Source organism: Pteropus vampyrus, unplaced genomic scaffold (genome assembly GCF_000151845.1).
Source record: "Pteropus vampyrus isolate Shadow unplaced genomic scaffold, Pvam_2.0 Scaffold452, whole genome shotgun sequence".
In the NCBI taxonomy this organism is placed as follows: domain Eukaryota; kingdom Metazoa; phylum Chordata; class Mammalia; order Chiroptera; family Pteropodidae; genus Pteropus; species Pteropus vampyrus.
Window position 1 is genome coordinate 852,787 of NW_011889233.1, and position 18,708 is coordinate 871,494.

At 53.8% G+C, this 18,708-nt stretch overlaps 2 protein-coding genes across 4 annotated transcripts; both read left to right on the forward strand.

Annotated features, from left to right (window-relative positions):
* The first annotated feature begins 201 nt into the window (after positions 1–201).
* KIRREL2 (kirre like nephrin family adhesion molecule 2) lies at positions 202–7,169 on the forward strand. Its single transcript, XM_011381850.2, has 15 exons — positions 202–280; positions 571–720; positions 882–1,042; positions 1,430–1,580; positions 1,858–1,963; positions 2,067–2,215; positions 2,526–2,653; positions 2,744–2,876; positions 3,162–3,262; positions 3,415–3,634; positions 4,078–4,180; positions 4,513–4,624; positions 4,930–4,995; positions 6,260–6,298; positions 6,568–7,169. The coding sequence occupies exons 1-15, from the start codon at positions 202–204 to the stop codon at positions 6,637–6,639; spliced, it is 1,770 nt and encodes a 589-aa protein (XP_011380152.1). The 3' UTR covers positions 6,640–7,169.
* A 1,208-nt stretch (positions 7,170–8,377) lies between these two features.
* On the forward strand, positions 8,378–18,122 carry APLP1 (amyloid beta precursor like protein 1). Of its 3 annotated transcripts, none has more exons than XM_011381812.2 (17): positions 8,378–8,721; positions 9,629–9,772; positions 10,602–10,734; positions 10,940–11,052; positions 11,281–11,414; positions 11,554–11,738; positions 12,206–12,336; positions 12,693–12,767; positions 13,637–13,795; positions 13,873–14,001; positions 14,885–14,984; positions 15,726–15,833; positions 16,091–16,117; positions 16,306–16,373; positions 16,618–16,680; positions 16,812–16,955; positions 17,071–17,521. In XM_011381812.2, the coding sequence occupies exons 1-17, from the start codon at positions 8,575–8,577 to the stop codon at positions 17,167–17,169; spliced, it is 1,959 nt and encodes a 652-aa protein (XP_011380114.1). In that variant the 5' UTR covers positions 8,378–8,574; the 3' UTR covers positions 17,170–17,521. The 3 variants fall into 3 exon arrangements, with proteins under 3 accessions (XP_011380114.1, XP_011380115.1, XP_011380113.1); XM_011381813.2 differs by having other exon boundaries at positions 16,094–16,117; XM_011381811.2 differs by having other exon boundaries at positions 8,471–8,721; positions 16,043–16,117; positions 17,071–18,122.
* The last annotated feature ends 586 nt before the right edge of the window (positions 18,123–18,708 follow it).

Genomic DNA, 18,708 nt, shown 5'->3' on the forward strand with positions numbered 1-18,708 from the left:
TGGGTTGGCTCCAGGGTGGGGGTGCTGGGCTTGGGCTGTAACTGAAATTTCTGTTTTCAAGTTTGGGAAGTTAATGGGCCCAGGTAAACATTCGGAAGTCCTGAATTTTTAGCTTATTCTTTGGAAGTGACTCATAGGGTTTGGGGATTTTATTTTTATTGTAAAATATTACATAAATGCAGGAAAGCACATAAAACATAAATGGAAGATTTGCCAAACAATTATAAAGCAGACGCCCAGGTCCAGGAGCCCTCCTTAGAGGTGCCCCTGCTCCCTAGAGGTAGCATCTGATATAATTGTTATGGCTAATGTTTTCTGAATTTATCACCTCCAAGGGGGTCCCCTAAGCTTGCGGGTCAGAAAGAGGGCACTGGGGTTCCTGGGAGGTAGCTGGGACCCCTGAGAAGAGGAAAGATTCTGCTCTCCCCTCCTCAAAATCCCTCTTGATTCTGGATTGGGAGAGGCTTAGTGTCTCTTTGGCCCAGTACACACTTTTGGTAGTGTCTTTCTAGTGTGGGGTGGGGCCAGAAACTCAGAACTGTGATGTGACTGCCTCTTCCCGAATTTCAGGGTGGTCCAGGTACTGGATATCAGGGAATGCAGTCATTGGCCAGCACGACCTCCACATTAGGCCTGTGGAGCTAGAGGATCAAGCATCGTATGAATGTCAGGCTACACAAGCAGGCCTCCGCTCTCGACCAGCCCAATTGCATGTGCTGGGTGAGGACCCAGCCCCCTTGTCCCAGAGACACCCAAGGAGTCTGTCAGTCCTTGCTGGGAGTATAAGCGTCCAAGAAGCCCAGAGGCGTGGTCAGTTAGAGCTGGGAAGATCAGGGACTCTGTGCCCAGGATCCAGCTCTGATTCCAAATCTACCCTACAGTGCCCCCAGAAGCGCCCCAGGTGCTGGGCAGCCCCTCTGTGTCTCTGGTTGCTGGGGTTCCTGCAAATCTGACCTGTCGGAGCCATGGGGATGCCCGCCCCATCCCTGAGCTGCTGTGGTTCCGGGATGGGGTCCGGCTGGATGGGGCCACCTTCTACCAGGTCAGACACAAGTCCCTGTGCCAGCCCTTGCCCATTCAGGGAAATGGGTGGTTCGCTCAGACTACAGGCTCATCCCGAGGAGAAAAGGACATGGTAGGGCAGGGTTTCAAATGTTGGAACCCTCGATGTGTGATTAAGGGTAAGGACTCTAGGGCCGGACTACCTAGCTCAGTCACTCGCTTGTTGGTTAATCTTAGGTAAGTAACTTAACCTCTCTGTCCCTCAGTTTCCTTTTCTGTACTATGAGGATAATAGTAGTATGCACCTCATAGGGTAATTGTGAGGATTAAATAAAGTAATATTTAAAGCGCCTAGAAGAGGGTCTGACACATAGTAAGCACTATATAAGGGGTAGATGAAATCATTACTATTATTCATAACCTCCAGACCCTGCTGAAGGACGGGACCACTGTGTCAGTGGAGAGCATCTTAACCTTGACCCCTTCCAGCCATGATGATGGAGCTACCTTGGTCTGCCGGGCCCGGAGCCAAGCCCTTCCTGCGGGGAAGGACACAGCTATCACACTGAGCCTGCAGTGTAAGTGCAGTTGGACACTGGGCCCTCAGCCTGAGGTCTTTGGGTAAAAAGGAGGGCTGGGACCTAGGCTCCAGGGTATAAGAAAGGAAGGTGCTGTGGACCTGGAGTTCCTAGGAGAATTGGGAACTGGAGGCCTGCCTGGACTCCTAGCTTAAAGGGAAGAGGAGACTGGGGACCCACACTCCTGGGGTGGAGGGACTGGAAGTTGAACTCCTAGGTCATCAATGGAAATGTCCCAGGTCCTTGCTCACCTCTGATTATTGGCACACCTCCACAGACCCCCCAGTGGTGACTCTGTCTGCAGAACCACAGACTGTGCAGGAGGGAGAGAAGGTCTCTTTCCTATGCCAGGCCATGGCCCAGCCTCCTGTCACCGGCTATCGGTGAGGACGTAGATCACCTCTACCCAACTAGTAGCACAGGCTTGGGGAGGGCTGGGTTAGGATGGGAGTAGGGACAATACTAACAGCCCCACCACTACCGCAGGTGGGCAAAGGGAGGATCCCCAGTGCTCGGGGCCCGAGGGCCAATGTTGGAGGTCGTGGCAGACGCCTCATTCCTGACTGCACCAGTGTCCTGCGAGGTCAGCAACGCTGTGGGTAGCGCCAACCGCAGCACCGCGCTGGACGTGCAATGTGAGCTGAGGCGGGGCTGTGGGTGTGGCCAAAGTGAGACCAGCAGAAATGAACCGGGAGCTAGAGTGGGGCATGGCTGCCACCCGCTGTGGAAGAAGGTGGGGTGGACATAAGATGTAGGCAGAGTTTGGCTGTGTTGGGTCAGTGCCAAAGTGAAGCAGAGGCGGGGCGAGGGCTGGGCCAGGGCCTGTGAGCTGTGTTGTGGACTGGGGACCTATACTTGGGCCCTTGAGGGTGCCGTTTTTGAGTGGCTGCTCCCGGGTCAGAAGTTGTCGCCCTCTTCGATCACGTGATCCTTCCTCTCCTCCAGTCGGACCAATTCTGCAAGCAAAGCCAGAGCCGCTGTCTGTAGACACGGGGGAAGACGCTTCCTTCACCTGTGCCTGGCGCGGGAATCCGCTCCCACGGGTAACCTGGACCCGCCGCGGGGGCGCGAAGGTAAGTCCGGATAAGGGGCTAGTGGTGGTGGCAAGCAGTGGACTGAGCTTCTTCCCAAGGTCCTGCCCCTGAAACTCCTTCATATCCCAGGTGCTGGGCTCCGGGCCCACGCTGCGTCTTCCGTCCGTGGGGCTCGAGGATTCAGGCGACTACGTGTGCAGAGCTGAGCCAGGGCTCTCGGGCCTGGGGGGCGGCGCTGCGGAGGCTAGGTTGACTGTGAACGGTGAGAAAGCGGTGCTTCCTAGAGGACTGGGCAGGTCCTGGGACTAGGATGGACAGGAGCGCAGTCTAACGCGAGTGGGAGAGGCTTTAAGAGGGGAAGCTTTTTAAGGCGGGGTACAAGACCTAGTGAAGGAGAGCCTCGGAGAGGTTTGGAGTTCGTTGAGGGGCGGGGCCTTGTTGGTCGGGGTTAGTGGGAAGTGCCTGGCCCCGCCTTATTGAAATGCGCTGGAGTGGGATGGGGAGGGCGGGGCCCCTCCTCTGATTGGCTCAAAATCTCCAAAACCAGCTCCCCCAGTAGTGACCGCCCTGCACTCCGCGCCCGCCTTCCTGAGTGGCCCCGCCCGCCTCCAGTGTCTAGTCTTCGCCTCCCCGGCGCCAGAAGCCGTGGTAAGGAAATGACCACACACTCGAGACCCATCCAGCCGTGATCCCTGACCTCTCAGCCGGCACCCCCAAACTCCGTAACTACCTCTGATTTTTCCGACACCTTGCCTCCCTCCTCCCCCGTCTTCTCTGACCTCCCTCTTTTGTGTCCCCAGGTCTGGTCTTGGGATGAAGGCTTCCTGGCGAAGGGGTCGCAGGGTCGGTTCCTGGTGGAGACGTTCCCAGCCCCGGAAGGCCGAGGGGGACAGGGTCCAGGTTTGATCTCTGTGCTACACATTTCGGGAACCCAGGAGTCCGACTTTAGTCGGGGCTTCAACTGCAGTGCCCGGAACCGGTTGGGTGAAGGAGGCACCCTGGTCAACCTGGGCCGTAGAGGTGAGACCCTGGGCCTGACGACCCCCAATCTGAGGATCCCAGACCCCCAAAACGCCACAATCCCTAAACAGAGGGAACTTGAGAGCCTCAAAACTATGAACCCCTTGAATCCTGAGACCCCAAGACGATAACTTCCCTCAAATACAGAATCCTAAACCGAGACACCCCTCACACTCAGGTGCCCCAAATAAGGGAACCTCCAAAGTTAAAACCCTTCAAATTCTAAGACTTCTGAAAGCGAGGGAGTTTAAACTTGTGGAACCTCAATTTCATGATCCCTGAAGTCCAGGGTCCCCAAGCTAGGGGACTATAAACCTTGGGTATCCCAAACTTGGCTACCTTTTGAACCCAGAGACTCCAGCCTAAGCCCTGAGTCCCTCTTCCCTAGTTCCTCCTCAGTCATAGGCTTACCCTTCTCAGAATGTACCTTCTTCTCCCTGCAGACTTGCTACCCACTGTGCAGATTGTGGCTGGAGCGGCCTCCGCAGCCATGACTCTCCTTATGGTCATCACTGGGGTGGTCCTTTGCTGCTGGCGCCACAGCAAGTGTCAGTACCTAAGCCTCGCCCCAGCACCCCCGCTCCCACTCCCACCCCCTCACACACTCACCTTGCCCCCTGACAAGCCTGGCTCCAGTGCTACTTCTCTAGCCCCTTGTGGAGCTTGGCTCATCTTCAGCCCTGGTTCTTCCTTCAAGCCCTAATTCCATTTCCTCGGGGTCACATTCCTTGCCTTCCCAGGCCAGGGCTCTAATTGGTTCCTAGCCTCCTAACCCGATTTCCCCATTCCTCTCTCTTCCTGTTCATTGATCTCTACAAACTGTGACCCTACCCCATTACTTACCTTTGCCTCCCCACCACCCCAACCCCACTGTCCCTGGCCTCAGCCTCTTTCCCCAAGCAAAAGAACCTGGTGCGAATCCCAGGCAGCAGCCATGGCCCCAGTTCGCGGGGCCCGGAGGAAGAGGAGACAGGCAGCAGCAAGGAACGGGTAGGAAGCCAGAGTTCTCAGACCTGACTGTGCCTATAGAACCAAATAGAAACCCAATCCCAATCAGGCCTCTAAACTCAAATTGGGTCCTAGTACCAACAATGACCCCAGACCCAAATCCAAATATACCTCTGATCATGTTATTCCCTAGACCCAATGTGTCCCGAGGGCCCTTCGTTTTCCTGAGTCCCGACCCCAGCTCCCTCCTGTCTGGCCTCTGCTGTCCAGTTGAGGGTCCTTTGGGTTTGGCACGGGGGCGGGAGGATCCTCCAACTGATCCCTCTCACTTGAGCACCTTACCCTAGGGTCCCATTGTGCACACAGACCACAGTGACCTAGTTCTGGATGAGGCGGGGCCTCTGGAGACCAAGGTGAGTGTTGAGAGGGCTGGAACTTCTTTCTCTGTCCAACTCTCTTTCTGCTTCTGTCTCCTTCTTCATTCTGTTTCCTGCAGAGCTGGGACCTAGCCCCTCTGTTCTTTCTCTTGTCTCCTGGTCTTTCTCATCTACCTTCACAGCTCAATTTGCATATCTGCTGACTCTGCCCACATATCTGTCCCAGCCTTGTCCTCCGTCTTGAGCCCCAGATCAGGGTTCACTCTGCGTGTGCTTTCCCCATCACAGTCATGTTTCAGGCCTCCTGGATGCCTCTCTCTGGCCCCTTCCACCTACTAGGTCCCACACTGGCCTGATATCTCCCCAGTCCTGCCCCTCTTTTCAGGGTTCAATCTTAGGACAGTGCCACTGACCTCAGTCCCGAGTCTAGAGCCCTTCTCTTTCTCCTCTGTAACTAGCACATGCTGTTTTGCTATTCTCTTGGCCTGAAACACTCCCACCTTCTTTCCCATTCCTAATTCTTTCCTTCACTTCCTCTGGTCTCAGCTCAGATAGTTCTTGTTCTAGAAAGCCCATGCTTCCCTCCTCACAGCTCTGATCATTCTGTGTTTTGCCTGTCACAGCCAGGATCACCCTGATCTGGGCTTTCCCATCACAGCCAGATCACTATGCTGAAGGTTTGCCCATCACAGCCCTAGTCACTCCGCCTGGGCTTCCGCATCACAGCTCTGATAATCCTGTCTGTGCTTCCCCATCAAGCCTCATCACTCTTCCTTGTGTTTCTACCATCACAGTCCTAGCCACTCCACTTATACTTCCCCCATTACAGTCCTGGCCCCTCTGGGCTCTGTCTGGGGATCTGTCAATTTCCCCTTTGGCCTGAGATCTCCATGAGGACAGGTCCAGGTCTATCCTAGTGATAGATCTCTCCAGTAGCAGCACAGAGCTTGACACAGCATCAAAGCTTTGGGGCTGTGAGGCAGACAGATGAATAAATGTCTCGGTCTCAGTCTCTCTTGTTCCCACTGCATCTCCTTCCAAACCACCACCTCTCAGCAGGCCTATATCCCTCTGTCTCTGCCTTTTTCTGCCGCTCTCCTTCTGTTCCTTTGTCTTGTCATTGTCTTTCTGTCTTACTTTGTGTTGCTACCAGTCTATACATCTGTTTCTCTGTCTCTGCCTGCTCCTGTTCCTGTCTTTTTGTTTCTCACTAGGTCTGGCTCTATTTCAGTGTGTCTGTCCATCAGTGGCCCTCGCCCTCCCATATCCTCACACTCACAAGTTCCATTTGTCTCCTCAGGACCCAACCAATGGTTACTACAAGGTCCGAGGAGTCAGTGTGAGCCTGAGCCTTGGTGAAGCCCCTGGAGGAGGCCTCTTCCTGCCACCACCTACCTGCCTTGAACCTCTGGGTACCACTCCCTTCTATGACTTCAACCCACACCTGGGCATGCCCCCTCCCTGCAGACTGTATAGAGCCCAGGCAGGTTATCTCACCACACCCCATCCTCGAGCTTTTACCAGCTACATCAAACCCACATCCTTTGGACCCCCAGATCCGGCCCCCGGGACTCCCCCTTTCCCACATGCTGCCTTCCCCATACCCAGCCATGCACGTCTCCAGACTCATGTGTGACATCTCTCCTACTGAAGAATGCTGGGGTCTTCAACTTGCCATAATGGATTGTCCAGATTTGTGAGGAACCAGAACAAATTGGCAACTTACTCCTTCAAAACTGAACATTGAAGGGAGAGATAGCTCATTACTATTGCCTGGGTCATTGATGTATAGTTTGCTCAGCCAAAGGAGCTGCCCCAAGTGGGAGCAAGACGGCCACTATGCCCACCGATTCTCCTGTGTAAAAGAGTTGCAAGATGCTCAGTGGGCCCTTTGTAGAGGAATAGGGACAGGGGGTGATGAGAGTTAGAGGCAGGGATGGAAATTGTTTCCAGACACTGAAAGAAGATATTTCAAGATGACCAACTGCATTGAGAAGAAAGGTGACATATGGCAGATTAAGATAGAGGCCGAACCAAGCCTTGTCCTGGCTCTCCCTGAGGGGCGCTTCGCTTGGCTAATAGAAGTGCAGCCAAGATGGCAATTCAATCCTTGGGAAGCCAAGATGATTCCTTCTTGATTCCTTCCATCTTCCTTATTCAAGGCCCTGGAAGAATTGGGCCCAAGGAGTGAGGATAGGGCGAGATCTGTTACTGGATGGGTGGGGGTGGGATCTGGGGATAAGAATATTTATGTTTAATTTTTTTAAAAAAAGGTCAAAGAAGTGACTGTGTCTTTGGGATTGTCTTGGCGTTATTAACCTCCATTAAGGAAGGGATCCATCAAGCCTGCCCAAAGGCCCTTCTTCTAAGCTAGGCTATACAGTGGCTGTAAGAGCAAGACTGAGAGCCACCCCCAAGCCCCTTGCTACCCATTTAGTACTCCAGGCTCTTTTAATATACATCTGCATAAACATACATGCACAGATACACGCACATGACAGGTCTGCCCCAGTCGTCTTGAGGAAGACAGAATTCTACATTGTTATTTAAGAACACAAAGCAGTGAGCCCTGAAGGGGAGGCAGGAAGAAGAGGCAGGAAAGGGGAGATTAGGGGTGAAAAAATAGGAATGCCCTGATCCTCAAAGCAATGATAGGAGTCCAGCCCCTTGTCCTGAGGTGCTGGGTACCTGACTCAGGTCATCCTTTAAAAAGGGGTCTGGGGGCTTTGTGTCATGGATCTTTGAGGTAGGAACTAAAAGTCCAGACACCTGAGACTCTTGAGAAACAGCAGAAAGCCTGAGGGCTTGGTCTCTGGTCCTGAGAGAGAAGGTGCCTGGGGCCAGAATCTTGGATCTGAGGGAGAAGAGGACTGGGTCTCAAATGCTGTGTTCTCTTTTTTTTTTTTAATTATATTTTATTTTATATTAGTTTCAGGTATCCAGCACAATGGCTATACATTTATATAATTTACGACGTGATTCCCCCTGCCCCATTACTCTGGTATTATACACCTGGCATTATACACAGCCATTACAATATCATTGACTATATTCCCTATGCTGTACTCCACATCCCCCACGATTGTTTTGTTAACTACTAATTTGTACTTCTTAATCCTTTCAATGCTGTGCTCTTGATCGGGAAATATTTGAATGTCTGTATTCCAGAGACCTCAAAAGGGGAGGGGAGCGTTTCTAATGCGGCGATCCCTAGAAGAGAAGGAAGCTGGTTATTGAGTGGTCCGAGGAAGGAGAAAGCTGGGGGTTAGGGTTCTGAGGGAGGACACAAAATCCACGACCGCGGAGCCTATGACCCAGACTCCTGGCTAGGTAGGCCCTAGCGTGGGGTTGGACACCTGGAATCTCAAGGGGGCGGGGGCTTGACGTAGGCCCCCACCCGGGTTTCCCGAGCTGCTCCACTCTGCGCTGAGCTGCCACGCTATTGTCCTGACCAGATAGGCGGGGCTGGTACGGGGCGGGGCTGGCGGCGCCGGCGCAGCCCGGGGGCGGTGGGAGGAGGCGGCGGCGGCGGTGGCGCTGGGAGCTCTTGTCACCGCTGGGGCCGGGCAGAGCAGGGCGGGAGTGCAAGGGACTTGAGGGCGCGAGGGCCCAGACATGGGGCACGCCAGCCCCGCCACGCGCGGTCTGGGCCGCTGCCGGGGCCTGCCGCCGCCACCGCTGTTGCTGCCACTATTGCTGCTGCTTCTGCGCGCGCAGCTCGCCGTCGGGAACCTGGCCGGTGGGAGCCCCGGTGCGGCCGAGGTGAGGCCCGGCCGGGTCCTGGGGAATGGGGGAAGGGAAGGGACCCAGCCTCTGAACCCCAGCGCGGACATGTCCAGGGCAGAAAGTGCAGCCTTTCCAGCCAGGTGACCGGCCCCCCCAGGCTCCCCTAATGGCACTAGGCATTCATGAACCCAGGAATCCAGGCCCCAGCTCCCCATCATCAGTTGTCCCAGGCCCCTCAACCCCCAGCTTAGAACCTGGCTTTTCCAGAGCCCCGGGTCCCAGAAGTCTAGTCCCCTCAGACCCTCTAGACCTAAGCGACTCAGCCCTAGCCCCTTCCCACCTGAACATGGGACACACCAGGCAGTAAGGCACTTGATCCAAGAATCCGGGCCTTTTGCATCCTCTGGACCCATATGAGGAGCCCCTCAGCCACTCAGGACCCAGAAGTCAAGGCCTCCAGCCACCGCCCCCCGACCTAGAATATTGCTTTCCAGCCCTAAGGACTTCGTGTCCTGGCTTGCAGGGCCCTGACGCCAGGCCTTGTCTGCCGTCCTTGCACCCAAGAATGGGAGCCTGAGCTAAGTATGGAGGGAGGAGGGGCCAGAACGCCTGGGTTCTGACCGCCTCCCCCGCAATTCAGGTTTAACCCCTTCGGGCTCCAGTGCGGCTGCGCCGGGGTAGGGGCGGAGCCTGTCTCCGCCGCAACAAAGCCGAGAGAGTCCTGGGGGACCTGGGTCGCCATAGCAACAGAAGAGCTGGGGCGCCCCCGCCCTGTGGGAGCTGTTTCCCAGGGAACCGTACCTCTACGAGGGCGGGTGCGCGGTGCTTGGTGAAGGGGGCTGGTTATGGGGGTCTAAACATGAGTCCCAGGGAGCAAAGGACCGAGGGACCAGCATGCCAACGTTTCCCGGGCCCTCACTGACCTCTCCACCTCTACACCCAGGCCCCAGGGTCGGCTCAGGTGGCTGGACTATGCGGGCGCCTAACCCTTCATCGGGACCTGCGCACCGGCCGCTGGGAACCAGACCGACAGCGCTCGCAAGGCTGTCTCCGGGACCCGCAACGCGTGTTAGAGTACTGCAGACAGGTGGGCGGAACCTAGAGATGGGCGTAGTCAACGGAAAAGCCGGTTCAAGATGAGGCCGAGTCGCCCCTGGGAAAGCTAGATGTGCAAAAGGCCAAGGAGATGAGGGCTCTAAGAAGGCTTAGGAAGCTATGGGAGGTGGCTAACAGAGGCAAAGTTAGGATAGAGCAGGACCTGTTTTTGAGGAACTAGGTTGGGAAAGCAGAGAACCGTGCAAAGTCTACCTAAGAAAGGTATCCATCCGGTGAAGTGAAGGAGTTTAGCAAGTGGTGGGCGCCTTAAAAAGTAGAAGTATTGGTGAGTGTGGCCAAAAGAGAGGCGGACCAAGGCAAAAAGACCTTTGGGCCAGAAAGGTAGGGAAAGGGGTGGAACCCAAAGAGAGTGGAAAGCTAGGAGGCGTGGCTATGAAAAGGCCGGCCTAATACAAAAAGAAGGGACACCTACTGAGAATCCAAACAGGGAAATAAGCGAGGCTTAAGGGTTGGTGGAATCTATGGAGAGATAAACTTGATTGGGGAAGGGGGCGAAAGTGACTAGGAGTACATGGGTTTAGAGGAATTGAGCTTATGGGCATATGGAGGGACCTTTGTAAAGAAACTGGACAGGCAAAGGGGAGGGGCCTAAGGATTGCGGGGCTTTTAAGAAAAGTTACTAGGGGACGTAGCCAATAGTTATGTGGGACTTAGATATCTAAGACCGGTTCTTTGTACAAGCAGGGCCTAAGGAGAGGGCCCTTTGACCATTGGAGCCTTGAAAAGGGGCGTGTCCCGTAGAGAAGTGCAGCTGGTAGGGGCGGGGCAGTGGGTTGATCGCCCCTACCCGGTGTCCCTAGGTGTACCCGGAACTGCAGATTGCACGTGTGGAACAGGCGACGCAGGCCATCCCTATGGAGAGCTGGTGCGGGGGTGCCCGGGGTGGCCGTTGTACCCACCCCCACCACCAGGTTGTGCCTTTCCGCTGCCTGCGTGAGTCACAGGCTGGGAGAGGGGAAGGGCGGTGGGGACTCTCCGAGGCGCGAGATTCTGGGCCCTAGTCTCAAGGCTCACATTAGGGACCTGGATGCTTAGGTCCTGAATGGGGCAGAGCAGCCTCTGAGGGTAAAAAATATGGAGGATGGGGCTAGTGGCTGTGGGAGGGTCTCACTCTGGTGCCCCTCCCCCTATTCCTTAGCGGGTGAATTCGTGAGCGAAGCCCTGCTGGTGCCTGAAGGCTGCCGGTTCTTGCACCAGGAGCACATGGACCAGTGTGAGAGTTCGACCCGGAGGCATCAGGAAGCACAGGAGGTCAGAACCCTGGCCCATCCATCCTCACCCCCCAGAACTCAGGAGTCCAGTCCCCTAACATCCTCCTCCAGAATCCAAGAGTCTGGGCCTCATCCCCCTCTCCCCACCAGGACAGAATCAGGAATCCTGGCTCACATTCCCATCAGCCCCCAAGACTCAGGCATTCAGGCTCCCCCTTTACCCGCTCCTACCCCACAGTCCTGGCATCTGGGCCCACTCTTCCCACAGGCCTGCAGCTCCCAGGGCCTCATCCTGCATGGCTCGGGCATGCTTTTGCCCTGTGGCACGGATCGGTTCCGAGGTGTGGAGTATGTGTGCTGCCCCCCTCCAGTGACCCCCGACCCATCTGGGACAGCAGTTGGGTGAGTGGGAGGGAATCTTCCATGCCCATCCCAAGGCTCCTGATGGGAGGGAATCTTCCATGCCCATCCCAAGGCAGGAGATGGAAGCCTGGGGGCCTGGGTCCAGGTTCTCATCGTCTCGGGTCTTCTGCACATTCAGTGACCCCTCCACCCGGTCCTGGCCCCTGGGAGGCAAAGTAGAAGGGGGTGAGGACAAGGAAGAAGAGGAACCCTTCCTACAACCAGTAGACGATTACTTTGTGGAGCCTCCACAGGCTGAAGAGGAAGAAGAGGAGGAAAGAGTCCCACCTTCAAGCCCTCATCCCCCTGCAGGGGTCAGCAAAGGTGAGGCCATTTGTGAATCCCTAGTCTCCTTAACCCTGGAGGGAAGACAATTTGAGGGAGCCTTGGTATAGGAGCATCTTTGGGAGAGACCTGTAGGACAGAGGTCTGATTGGGGGAAATGGAAGGGACGAGAGTAGCTTTCGATAATGTAGAGATGGACGGGCTGGCCTGTGAAGAATGCAAAGGGTGAGGGTGTTTGGGGGTACTTGGAAGTGAAGGAGCCATTTGGTAGATCTTAGGGATTATTTTGGGAAAGCTTGGAAGATGCTGCAATGGGTTCCTAAGCTTTGCAAGAACAAGCCCAGTCTAGAATTACACTTTTTATGATAGTAGGCAGCAGCTATGGCTAAAGTGGACACCAGTGAACTTAGTGGTCTCCAGCGCACTCTAGGAAATGTAGTTCTCCAGGTAGGAAAGGTGACCTGGAGATGGGCTTCAAGCTGGCCCCCTGATTCCTGGCCTTGCAGCAACTCCTACCCCAAGGCCCACAGATGGTGTGGATGTATACTTTGGCATGCCTGGAGAAATCAGTGAGCACGAGGGGTTCCTGCGGGCCAAGATGGACTTGGAGGAGCGAAGGATGCGCCAGATTAATGAGGTGATGATACTGGGGTCCTCAGGATCCCCCACAACACAGAGCTTCCTAAATACCAGTAAATTCCTCAGGGACAAGTTGGAACTACCTTCAAAGTCTCCCCAGGTTCCCATCAACCCCCAGCCCTCAACACTGCCCCTAAGATAACTAGGGATTTCTGACCCATAGAATCCCATTGAAATACCACCAGATTCTAAGGAAACTGATGCACGATACTCTTCCTTGAATTCTCTCTTGGGAACCCAAGAGCCAGTAGGATTTAAGGGATTTGGAGCCTCCAAAGTCTTGAAGAAGGATTGGGGGACTCATTGGTTGGAGCGGGGTGGATTCTAGGATCCTAAAGTTCTCCCTGCTCCCAGGTGATGCGTGAATGGGCCATGGCGGACAACCAGTCCAAGAACCTGCCTAAAGCGGACAGACAGGCCCTGAATGAGGTACAACAACCTCCTGTGGATCCTACTCACTCATCTCATCCACTATCTGGGGCACATCCAGTCTCAGCCTGGCTCAGGCCTTGTCCTGGCCTCATTCAGTTCTACACCTTCCATCATATATCAGCTTCTCCTGGCCCTTCCCCTACATTTAACTCTGTCCCTCTTGGCCTATGTCAGACCTGACATTTCTCTCCTCCTCAGATTGGCTATGTTTTGCCCTGTCTTAACTTGATCCTTACCTCTGTGGGTTGGGTCTAGAGTCTTCTCCCTAGCTGGGCCCCCTGCAGATATAGCCAGGTCCTTCTGAGCCTCTCTTAGAAGCATTCCTGTCCCAGTTAGGCCCCACTCCCTGACTTTGGTCCTGCCCACTAATCTCACTTTTACTCAGTTCCTCCTTAGTAGGCCCAGCCTTATGATTCTCCATTCCACCTCTCTCAGCCCTACCCCCTGTAGACCCCTCAGGTTAGCCCTATTCTCTGACTCTTGTTCTGCCCACCCCATCCTCATTTAGGCACAGCCTGTCTCCAGTTGGCCCTGCCTAGGCCTAGAGACCTACCTCTCCTATAATACTTGCTCCCTTTCACGTTAACACAGGCCAGCTCTGTTCCTAGATTGTTTCTACCCAGTACAGTTTATACCCCCAGCTTGGCTCCCAGTAGGCCTAGTCCTGACCCCACTCTACCAGGCCCTGTAGCCCCACCCCTTTCAGTCAGTCTCCTGTGACCTACCCCCCCAGGTTGACTCTGTTCAGACCTAGACCCACTGCACCCATCCTGCTTGGTCCTATAGCCCTGCCTTTCCAGAATGCCATTGACTCAGGCTTTTGCCCATCTTCACGTCTCCTAATCTTGTGCCCACCCCCTCACCAGCACTTCCAGTCTATTCTGCAGACCCTGGAGGAACAAGTGTCTGGTGAGCGACAGCGCCTGGTGGAGACCCACGCCACCCGAGTCATTGCCCTTATCAATGACCAGCGCCGAGCTGCCTTGGAAGGTTTCCTGGCAGCACTGCAGGGGGATCCACCTCAGGTGTGAAAGCTGTGGGGGCAAAGGGCAGAGGTTGAAAAGGGCAGGACGGACCTGGGCAGCCTTTATCCCTTCCACAGCCAGAGCGCGTCCTGCTGGCCCTGAGGCGCTACCTGCGTGCAGAGCAGAAGGAGCAAAGGCACACGCTGCGACACTACCAGCACGTGGCTGCTGTGGATCCTGAGAAGGCCCAGCAGATGCGCTTCCAGGTGCTCAGATTTTTCCAGCTTCCCAAAACCCTGCCATCCCTTAGACCCGTCCCCTAGACCCCATCCCTCAGACTCTCCTCTTGTCCCTTATACCCTCTTTCTGTCCCTTGGACCTCTTTCCTATCCCTGCAATCCTCATTTTATGTCTTGGGACCTTTTCCAGTCCCTTGGATCCCTACTTCCTGACCCTGGAACACTGTCCCTGACAGTGTCTTTGACACCCTTCTTGTCCCTTGGATTTCTATTTAGTTTTCCAGAAACACCCTCCTCAGTTCTCTTTTCTCCTTAATCCCACTTGTTTTCTCCCTAATCCCACAGAACCCCTGTTCTGTGCCTTCAGATCCTAATTTCTGTTTCTGGATGTTCTCTCCCCATCCATGAATACTCCATTCTATGCTCTTGAGCTCCAAGTCTTGCCCTTGAACCACATCATTTCTATATAACCCTCTAATCCTACTTCCTTTTCTGTAACCCCCTCAAACCTCGCTTTCTATTCTCAGACCCTACTTTCTGCCCTTCCTACCCACTTGCCTCCACTTCCTATCTTCCATACTATATTCCTCATTTCTTATACTTAACATGTCTTCTGTATCCCACTTTTCCTAGCAACTGCTCCTTTCCCTTCTACCTTACTTCCTTTCCTAAGCCTCACACTTTCTGTCTTCTGTACATCTTTTTCTTTTCTTTGTATTCTGCTTCTCCTTCAATTTCCTCCGTCCTGTGGCCCAGTTCTTGGCCCTTGGCCCTGCTTTCTGACTATTGTATGTGCTACTTTTCCTTGGAGCCTATTGCCCTTCCTCCTTCACCCTCCTTCACCCTGCCTCAGTTTCCCCAGCTCTAACCTACATTGCCCAGTTCATCCTTCGTACTCACTCCCCCACAGGTGCAGACCCACCTTCAAGTAATTGAGGAAAGGATGAATCAGAGCCTGGGGCTGCTTGACCAGAACCCCCGCCTGGCTCAGGAGCTGCAGCCCCAGATCCGTGAGTGCATATAACCCCTACTTCCCATTCCAGGTCTGTAAGGGCAGATCCTGACCCCCAATCTTTAGTTATCTATTTCTGTGTAACAAACACCTAAACTTACTGGCTTAAATCAACCATCTTCTTTGCTCATGATTCTTCCATCTGATCTGGATTCTTTTTGGTGCTGCTTCTGCTGGTATTGCCAGTAGACAAGCATGCAGCTACATTCAGCTAGCAGATCAGGTAGGGGCTGGGACTTCGGCACAAATGGGCCTCTCTACCTCTCCATATAGGCTCAAAGCCTCTCTTCTCCAAGGAGCCTCTCCATGTCATCTCTCCACCCTAGTGGCTAGACTTCCTACATAGTGGTTCGGGTTCCCCTAACATGGAAGTGGAAGCTGCCAGGTCTTCTTAAGGCTTGGGCCCACATTCTCTTGGTTAAAGCAAGTCACAAACCCAGTTCAGATTCAAGGGGAGGGGCCTAAAATCTACCACAGCCCTCAGATCTATTGCGATATCCTATTGGATATCCCACACCTAACCCTAATTCTCCTGCTCCTTAGGAGGCCATTCTCTTGAAACTTCGATCTCCATCCTTCCTGCCGGGGGTGCCTCCAACCAGCTTCCCACTTTCCCAGATCACACTTATGGCTACCCCCAATCACTTTACTGTTAAGGTGCCATCCATTCATCCAGCGTGTGTGTGTGTGTAGTCCCTATGCTCAAGACCTCAACCACCTTTCTGCATATTCCCTTCAGAGGAATTCTTCCACTCTGAACACCTGAATCCCAGTGAATTGGAAGTCCCTAACCCCGGGGGCAACAGTGAGGGCAAGGGTGGGCTGCAGCCTCTGGATTCCAAAGATGGTGAGTTAACCCAAATATAGATAAACCCAGACTTTGGGTGACAGGCCCCGAATCTCATTTCTAATCCCCCAAAGTCTGGAGGTGTCTCAGCTACCACAGTGAGTGGGAGAGGATAGGGAGGAATGTCTAAGGTTGTGGAGGCCTCTGTAGGATCTTTGATCCTGCCTTGGCCTCTGGGATGGTGTTTCTCCACTGTTTCATCAATGAAGCCCTCTTCTCTTCACTGTTCTCCCTGCCTTGCCTCCTCTGGCTGCCAGCAGACACCCCCATGGGCCTTCCAAAAGGTGAGTATCTAACCGAGTAGACCCCAGCCCCCAAAACCTTTTGAGTCCCTGAGCCCAGAATGGAAAAGGGTTCATGGATTGGGAGCCCCAGACCTCCTGGGATGGAGACTGGTACCCCTCTGACGCCCTCCTCAGAGGGGGCAGCATCACTCTGGACTCTCAGGAATGAGCTAGGACTTGGGGGGTAGGGTCCACAGAACAAGATGCTGCACCTGGGAAAGAGAAGCTGTCCCCCCTGGAACAGTATGAGCGGAAGGTAAGTTAGTCAGCCCTGTGGGCTCTTGAGGGAGGCCTGGGGAAGGGACCTGGACTCTAAGGTCTGAAGGAGGAGGGGAGGGTGCTAGGGGTTTGGATTCCTTGGCCTAAGGTAAGAGGGGACTGAGGACATGGATTTCAGGGTCCTAGGGAAGAAGAGGGTTGGGGGATGCCCTCTTCAGCCCTAGGGGAGGAGGAGACTGGGGCCCAGACTCCTGGGTCCCTGACACCTCCTGCTCCCCCAGGTAAATGTGTCTGTTCCAAGGGGTTTTCCTTTCCACTCATCGGAGATTCAGAGAGATGAGCTGGTAAGAGGAGGAATATTTTGGGGTCCTAGGGGGAGCGGTCAGAGGTCAGTGGCTAGGCTGTGACCCCCAAAGCAATACTGGGCCCTGGTGAGCCTCAAAGATGACTCCTGCCCCATCTCCTCTCCCTGCAGGCACCAGCTGGGACAGGTGTGTCCCGAGAGGCCGTGTCCGGTCTGCTGATCATGGGAGCAGGTGGGGGCTCCCTGATCGTCCTCTCCATGCTGCTCTTGCGCAGGAAGAAGCCCTATGGGGCTATCAGCCATGGAGTGGTGGAGGTGAGAGACATAAAGATGTGGGATAGGGAGGGGTTCCAGAGCTTGGGCATGGAGGAGCGGTAAGATCAGCGGTCAGGTCCCCATGCCCCACTACCCCTCCCCGTCCCTATTGCAGGTGGACCCCATGTTGACCCTGGAGGAGCAGCAGCTTCGTGAACTGCAGCGTCATGGCTATGAGAACCCAACTTACCGCTTCCTGGAGGAACGACCCTGAACCGCCTCCTTCACCCCTTTAACTGAACCCAGATCTTCCCTCTTCCTGGAGCCCCAGAACCCCAACTCCCAGCCTAGGGAAGAGGTCTTGAAAAAGTTCATTTCACACCCTCATGAGGGGGCTGGAAATTCTTATTTCCCCTTTCCAATGCCCAATCCCATCCCTAGTAAATCCCCAGGTATTCCCAGTTGCCTCCCTGCTTGGGACCTCCTCACCTTAATTTATTTTGTAAGTTAATTTATTGTTCCTTAAGGTGACCACCAGCTTGGTCCCAGTGTCTGTCGTTCCCTAGAATTCACCTTCCCATATGTCCCCCCAATAACATCCCAATAAAGTCCTCTTCCCAACAGGCCATCCTGCATCTCTGTGGGGGAATAAGTGAGTAATCTAGCTCTATTCGCTAGTGTGCATCCCTGCCTAGGCCTCCTTCACCATTTTAAACAGTAGAAGGGATCTTTACAACTGGGCGGGGCCTTGTGGGGCGGGGCCCACAAACCCAGGATGGGCTCTTCAGGCCCACCCTGGAGCTTTCCGTGGTGCTGAATGGGCCACTACTCCTGGGCCTCTATCTGCTGGGTCACAGGGTGGACTCAGGAGATTGGTCTCTGACAAGTTTCCCCTGACACACACACACACACACAGCATTCACCCACAACCTACAAGTCCAATGAGGGCCTGGGAATCTTGAACTGCTTTTCCCATTCCCAAGTCTTCATCCCTTCTTGAGGAGGTGATAGGAATCCCACTGGGATGTGGGAATTCCAGTTATGTATCCCCGAGAAAGTTACGTGGTGTATGCAAGCGCCCCTTGGAATTTATACCCTCATATGTCCCATTTTGTGACATGTTACAGTTATTCCTCTACATATGCTGTTACCTGTCCCAAGAGGATTGTTATGAAGATTAAAAGGGTTATATTTGTGGAGTCATTAAAACTGTGCCTGACATTTTGCAAATATTTGTTGAATAAATTTTAAAACAGTACGGTAAGTATGGTAACAAACACTCATATGGCACTCACCCTGTACCAGGCACTGCTCTGAGGGCTTTATATGTATTGGCACACTTCATCATTACTTCTATCCATGAAATAGGTACTATGACTATTTTCATTTATAGATAAGGAAATAGAAGCAAGAAGTTACATCACATTCCCAAAGTCACTATCCAGGTAAGATCGGAGCTAGGAATTCAACCCAGGAAACCTGGCTCCAGCATGCATACTCTTGGCCGTTTTGCTAACCTGCTGCCTAATAATTTGTAGTTGCCCCATATGATGTTCAGGTTGTGCACTGCAAAATTCCAAGTGATACCATTCACCTCTTGGACATTGTAGATTTGCATTTTTACCACAACTTCCCAACAGATGTCAGTAATGTGCCATGATCCAATGTCAGCATAGACATAATTTTCTGGCAGATGGCCTAGGGCGGGAGCACCTATTTCTAATTCTCTCAAAGGACCTGTGAATTCACAGTGGCTCTTCATACTATATACATGTAAATGCTGGTCCTGTATATTAAATATAGACCTGGTAGG